General features: G+C 35.5%; 1 protein-coding gene across 6 annotated transcripts in view; it reads right to left on the reverse strand.

Annotated features, from left to right (window-relative positions):
* Positions 1-7,138, reverse strand: part of LOC106880673 (nucleoporin p58/p45) — a 58,999-nt gene that overhangs the window by 41,798 nt on the left and 10,063 nt on the right. For all 6 annotated transcript variants that reach the window (XR_008265390.1, XR_001410772.2, XR_001410771.2 and 3 more), the window contains exons 2-3: positions 6,268-6,302; positions 4,079-4,870 (exon numbers count right to left, since the gene is read on the reverse strand). Coding sequence is in view for 3 of the 6 variants with exons in the window: in XM_014930727.2 (XP_014786213.1) it covers positions 4,079-4,870; positions 6,268-6,302 (827 nt within the window). In the remaining 3 variants the exon portion in view is untranslated. The remainder of the gene's footprint in view (positions 1-4,078; positions 4,871-6,267; positions 6,303-7,138) is intronic.

The following is a 7,138-nucleotide window of genomic DNA, read 5'->3' on the forward strand; positions in this document are numbered from 1 at the left end:
TATATATATATATATATATATATATATACAGGGTGCAATGTTCAGAATAATAAATGAATAAATTGTTGTCTAAATTACACAAAAATGAAAATAACACTGACATCTCATTTTAACAGATATATTTACCAAAATGACAGAAAAATATCTTGAAATGCTAAAGAGTAAATTTATTTAATAAAATCACCATTGGGCTCGTGCAGCATTGATTTTGGCAAGAAAAAAAAATTGGATAGTTTTTGAATGCACCTCATAAATGCATACAAATATGTATCTGTGTTTTTGTGTGCATATATAGTATGTGAAAAAAACCTGTAATGAAGTTTTAATTAAAACTTCTTATGGCTATTTTGTTAAGAACATTGCTCCCCAGTCAAACAGGTTTTGGACTCAGTTCCACTGTAGGGCACTGTGGGCAAGTGTCTTCTACCAAACATTTCTGAGTTGATTTGTTTGAGGGAAACTTTAGTCAATCTGAGGCTATGGTGAAGGACACTTGCCCCTAGAACTGCACAATGAGAAGTCCACACCTAGACTTATGCTAATCCTAAGAACCTGTAAAGGTTACTTGAACAAGTGAAAGCAGTGAGGACTTTTACATAGAGTATTTGAGGACCTCACTTGTGCTGGTGGAATGAAAAAAAGCACCCAATACACACTGTAAAGTGGTTGGTATTAGGAAGGACATCCGGCCATAGAAATCATGCCAAAGTAGACAATGGAGCCTGGTGAAGCTTTCTTTCTTTGCAAGCTCCTATCAAACTATCCAACCCATGCTACATGGAAGACTGATGTTTGATGATGACTCTCTCTCTCTCTCTCTATATATATATATATATCATCATCATCATCGTTTAACGTCCGCTTTCCATGCTAGCATGGGTTGGACGATTTGACTGAGGACTGGTAAAACCGGATGGCAAAGCCAGGCTCCAATCTGATTTGGCAGAGTTTCTACAGCTGGATGCCCTTCCTAAAGCCAACCACTCAGAGAGTGTAGTGGGTGCTTTTATGTGTCACCCGCACGAAGGCCAGTCAGGCAGTACTGGCAACGGCATATATATATATAAATTTCATTCATGTGTAACTCTGGAACTTACTCCTTTGAACTCATTCATCAGCAAGTACAGGCTATCAAATGGTCAATTTTTTGCAGATTATATTTCCAAAAAATCCATAATATCATAGAAATAAATACAATTATCAATAAGAGTGAAGTGAGCAAATCGTTTTATAACATAAATTTACAACTGTTTTGCTGGTATTGTAACTCAGAATATTGGTATTTTATTATGACATATGCAACAATTAAATTCAAGGTGAATCATTATCTCCAGGATTCTGATGAGCTGACACTCTACTCACTTTGCTAATAAATTCCATCTGACCCATGCAAGCATAGAAAAGTGGATGTTAAAATGATTATGAAGATAATATATATTTACACACACAAACTGTCAGTTAATGGTAGGGCACAGGTTTATTTCTGTTTTTGAGAATCAAAATAGGATGTGGGATGAAATAAAAAGGTTGAGAAATGCTATTTATGTAAATGTCAGCCATAACACTAAAAAAAAAAAAACACACATTACAAACTTCCTCTTTCCACTGAAATTTGTCTTGTATGTAATGAAGATGTAACATTAATAAAGGTTTCAAATTTTGGTACACGTTCAGCAGTTTTAGGAGAGTGGGGTTAGCCAATTATATTGACCCCAGTGCTCAACTGGTACTTATTTTATTGACTTCGAAAGGATAAAAAGAGAAGTCTACTTTGGTAGAATTTGAACACAACGTAAGCAGGAAGAAATGTTGCTAAGCATATTGCCTGATGCATTTAAGTTCTGCCAGCTCACTGCTTTAAATTTAACAATAATAGTAATATAAACACATGCTTCTAATGATTAACAGAATTCTGCAATTCTATACATACATATTCCTTCATAGAAAATCTGTCTCAATAAACTGACACATGCAAGCATGGAAAAGTGGACAATAAGATGATGCTGAAGTTAACTACCTTTTACACATTTTTTAAAGATATTTCTTAGATAAATTTCAATGCTTGTTATAAATCATTTGTTTAACAACACTAACTACAGTTAACTATGCTTCACAATGTTTAAAGATATTTCTGGATGTAATTTCATACTAGTTCCATAATTTCCCCAAGATGGAGGTATGTTTTAATATTCCAATAGAACTAGTTTATTTCATAAACTATCTCTAGTTGCAAAGGACATAATTAAGAAACGTTTACATTGTTGTGTAGCCCTGGGTCAGCCCTAACTGAGCAGACCTATAACGAAAGGAGTTTCAAAATGTGATTTAATGGCAATATGGCTACATGGAGATGGCTTCTAGTGGTTCACATTCTACAACTAGTGGTATGGTCAACTGCTATAAGGACAAAAAATGTAAATGAGACAGAGAGACATAACATTAATGGACAGGAGTTTGAAAGTTAGAGAAAGTGGATGATGCAAATTTGGTTTTGTACTAGTAAGAGTTACTACCGATACCACCAACCTAGTGAAACAACTTCAGAAGTGCTTACCATATCTGATGGCATACAAAATGTCTCCCACCCCACCAAAGAAAATCACATTGGGTCTTATATGCGAAATTGGGTGCTGACTACTATAGGCTAAATTTAATCTAGATGTTGTCTTCTACCTAGCCTGACTCCATAATAATGTTTATTTAAGAATTATTAATATCATTACATGTATTTGTAATGAACTGCTAGACTGCTTTAAATATTACATGCTTTAATACACAGTTGAAACTGGGAAGCATCTAATGTGCCTATGTATTTTTTATACCCCTAAGCACAGGTCAGTAATTTTAAGAGGAGGAAGTTAGTCAATTCCATCAACCTCAGTGCTCAACTGTTACTTATTTTATCAACCTTAAAAAGGAGAAAAATAGGCAAAGTTAACCTCAGAACACAGAGAGCTGGATTCTGCCAAAAGTTGTTTCCAACACAAGTACAAGGACAGAGATTTGAGTGAGGGGAACAATCAATTGTTTGTAGTATTAGACTGATAGTTACTTGTAGATTTAGACTGATACTTATTTCATTGATGACTCTAGAGGGATGAAAAGCAAGTTCTCCTTATCTCTCTGATATAGAGCCCTATTACTTTCCAACTATCTCCTTTTACTCACACTAATACTTCCATTCTTTTATATTTTATGGTCAGCTTGCTTGACTGTTTACCCCAGCTGCTGCTGATTCTGGCTATGTTTGTCTGTCTCTTCTTCTCACTGTTATTCTCCCTATCTATCTATTGAATCCATCTCTATAATACTTTCTTTCCCCTCTCAGCAGAGTCACTGCTTTCTTTTTCTACACAGCTATAGTACGACAGAAAGAAAGAAAAAAAAAAAAGAATTATGCCAAGGTTAACTTTGGCCATTTGTCTTTCTGATGTCAGTAAAATAAAGCAACAGTCAAGTAACGGAGCTGATTTAATCAACTAACTCCCTTCCCTCAAAATTGCTGGTCTTGTCTAAATTAGAAACATCATCACCATCATTGTAATGTCAACTTTCCCATACTCACATGGGTTAGATGGAATTTGAGGATTTTCTATAGCCAGACACCCTTCCTGTTACCAATCCTCACTTGTTTCCAAGCAAGATAATACTTCACCATGACTAGACATGCTTCCATGAGACTGGAAATGAAGGACATCACTTGTATGACAGTGACACATACTCATGGACTTCTTTCAGTTTCCATCTACTAAATCCACTCACAAAGCTTTGGCCAGCATGGGGCTACAGTAGAAGACACTTGCCCAAGGTGCCAATCATGTGGTTAAGAAACAAACGTCTTGCCATATAGCCAAACCAGCACCTTGTTATTGATATCTATCACAGAAATTATAATAAATTGCAGAATGCAAATATTAAAATTTCTATCATCTAATATCATGCATAGTAATTTCTTTCTCTCTCACACACACACAAAAGAGAAAATGGGGGGGGGGGGGAAATGCTGATTTTTATTTTTGTACGCATTTGAAATTAAAAAATTAAGAGAAAGGCTAAATAGAAATAAATCTGGACAAACCTGTAGCAGCTGTTGTTTTACCAAAAGAAAAATTTCCAAATAGTGGTGATGATGTTGTCGTTGTAGTTCCAAAACCTCCAAGACCACTGGTAGTTGGCTGTTGCCCAAAGAAGCTTCCAGTTGTACCAGATCCTAGTGTATTAGTAGTTGGAGCTACAGTGCTCTGTGGTTTTGCACCAAGAAGCCAATTACTAGCAGTTGTTGTTGTTGCTGCTGGTGGTGGTGCTGCTGTTCCAGCAAATGACCCAAACCCTCCGGTAGACGCCGGGTTACCAAACCCTCCAGTAGAAGCTGGATTACCGAAAGAGAACCCAGTATTTGCAGTTGTCCCACTTGTAGCTGCTGCTGCTGTTGTAGCTGCAGGAGTTCCGAAACTAAAACCTCCGCCACTGGTTGTTCCGAAACCAGTTGTACCAGAGGAGCCTAAGGAAAATCCTGTTGGTGCTGGGTTAGAAGTTGGCGTGTTGAAAGAAAATCCTCCCATAGCTGGAGCCGGAGTTGCTGTTTGTCCACCCATGGAAAAACCTGTTGCAGTTGCTCCCTGGTTTGGGACCGTGGTAGTAGTGGCTGGTGATACACCAAAAGAAAACCCTGTACTAGGAGTAGCACCAAATCCACTTGAAGACGGTGTGGAAGAACCAAAGGAAAATCCACCAGTGGCAGCAGTTGTTTTGGCAGCGCTGCCAAAAGAGAAACCACCAGTTGCAGCTGTTGTCGTTTTGGTAGCACCGCCAAAAGAGAAACCACCAGTTGCAGGTGCAGCATTGGTAGAACCTCCAAAGGAAAACCCACCTACAAAAAAATGAAAAGAAATATTTTAGGTTTTGAACATTATTTTGCCTTAAGATTTAAAAATACTTCCTTGTAATAAAAGTCTCAGTTTCTTAGGTGAGTACGTCTCAAAATAAATAGGGGAAAAATGTTCCAGCTATGATCATCCCACTGCTTACATTACAGGTATAGTGTATCAAGGACTATGTTATCTAATGAAAGTATCCTTTGAGACCAAGTAATGTGTTAATTTTTCTAAATGACTCAGAGAAGGAAAGCAATGCTCATGGACTTGTTCTTGTGTCTCTTTAGGATAAGAAGAGTAAAAGTTATCTTCACACTCAGGACTTGGCCAGGTGGTGCTTTTAAAACAGAATGATGGATTAAGTCTTCTACACAAGAACAGCTGCAGTCTGTCTGCAAGACTTCTGCGCAGTCTCTGTTGACAAGCCTTGAGCTAATCTAAAGCTATATTAGAAGACACTTATCCAACATGCCATGCAGCAGAATCAAACCTGGAATTATACAATTTCAAAACAAACTTTTTTTTTAACTATACAACTCTGCCAGCATCTAGGACATTTTCCATGAGCTTTAGCACTAACAGTGTATTATTTAAAGCAGATGGAAGACTGTTAGTTTGTTGTTTAGCCCTAGGTAAACCATGATTAATCTGTCCTGTGATCAAAGGCATTCCAGTAATGGCAACCCCTTCCATTTTAGGGACGGCTAAGACTACATTATCTAATGTGTTCTTCCCTTTTTTTAAGGTAGCAGAGTGTGATTTGAAGCAGATTTGGTTGCAATTTCTAAAACTCTTCGGTGCCTTTAGTGAAGCCCACTCTGTAGCAAATACTTAGATCAGGTTCCAGGTCTGAGAATAACTTCCTCTCATTAGTGTGGAAGGTATATGAAAATGCTATGGCATTACTCGTCCGCCACAGCCAAACTCATATAACTTTTAATCAAAATTTTGATGTGGTGTAGTAAAATATCTGTTATTTTATATATTGGTTGGTTTTTAACCACAAATCAACCCTGACTGAGTACACCGACAAAAGCATTCTCCCCATGAACAACATACCATATCTAATTAAGGCTACATTATTCAATAATGTTCTGTTTTAAAGACAGTTGGATGTGATTTGGGAAGGATTTTCTTGCAATTTTAGCTATTTTCAGGAGGTTGAGCAACTAATTAGTTTGATGAGTGAATCACAATATAGTCTTCTTTAAATATTGGTACCTCATACTGGCATTGATAAACTTAAATCTCATGCTATCATTCATGTTTTATATCTTTTATATTATGTTCAAGTCATTGACCATTTGTATAATTCCGAAATCTCAATTATTAATTCCTTAATCAATTTCTGACATCTACAAGAAATAAGAGGAAATAATAAAATTTTAATTACTTGTAGTTCCTTGGCTAGCACCACCGAATCCTGTGCTGGAAGATGAAAAAAAAAAAAAAAAATTTCATTTATTAAGTTGTACAAGGAAAACAAAAAAAAATTACTTAACAGAAGCTATTTAGCTTAAAATTTTTATTTAGATATAACATATATGCATTAATTCTAAGTAAAAATATAACATTTAGCATTAATTATATGTAGAAAAATCATTAATAATAGTTGATATAAATATTGGTTAGTTGATTTCTTTAGCCATGTTTCACATTTTATATATATATATATATATATATATATATATATAGAAAAGAGAGAGTAAAAAGAGAAACATAGAGAGAATTAACAGAAGAGGTGTAGGATAAGTGCTTTAGGACTTTCTGAAATATAGTTTTTTTTCTTTTTTTAAATGAAATTTTGCAGAAATAGGTTTTTGATGGAGTAGATTTGATTTTGTCAATAAAATTTAGAAACATCATTATTTAATGCCCATTTTTCATGCAGGCATTGGTTGGATGGTTTGACCAGAGCTGGTATGGTCAGAGGTTGCATTGGGCTCCATTGTCTGTTCTGGTATGGTTTCAGAGGTTGGTTGCCCTTTCTAACAACAACCACGCTACATAATTGCATATATTTATTGCAAATATGCAAATGAGAAATTTATTGTATTTAATTTGAAGGTAATAAATATTTTCTTTCCAATATCAATATTCAGTCATCATTTTGTACAAGCACCAAGAAATTTGATAAATGTTAAATCAAAATTATTGTATGTATGCCATATTTCCTGATACTGCCCATGTTAGCAAAAGTATACTCCCAGAATTGCTCATCAAATGACAGCCAATGCCCTAATATATATATATATATATATATA

Source organism: Octopus bimaculoides, chromosome 13, assembly GCF_001194135.2.
Source record: "Octopus bimaculoides isolate UCB-OBI-ISO-001 chromosome 13, ASM119413v2, whole genome shotgun sequence".
In the NCBI taxonomy this organism is placed as follows: domain Eukaryota; kingdom Metazoa; phylum Mollusca; class Cephalopoda; order Octopoda; family Octopodidae; genus Octopus; species Octopus bimaculoides.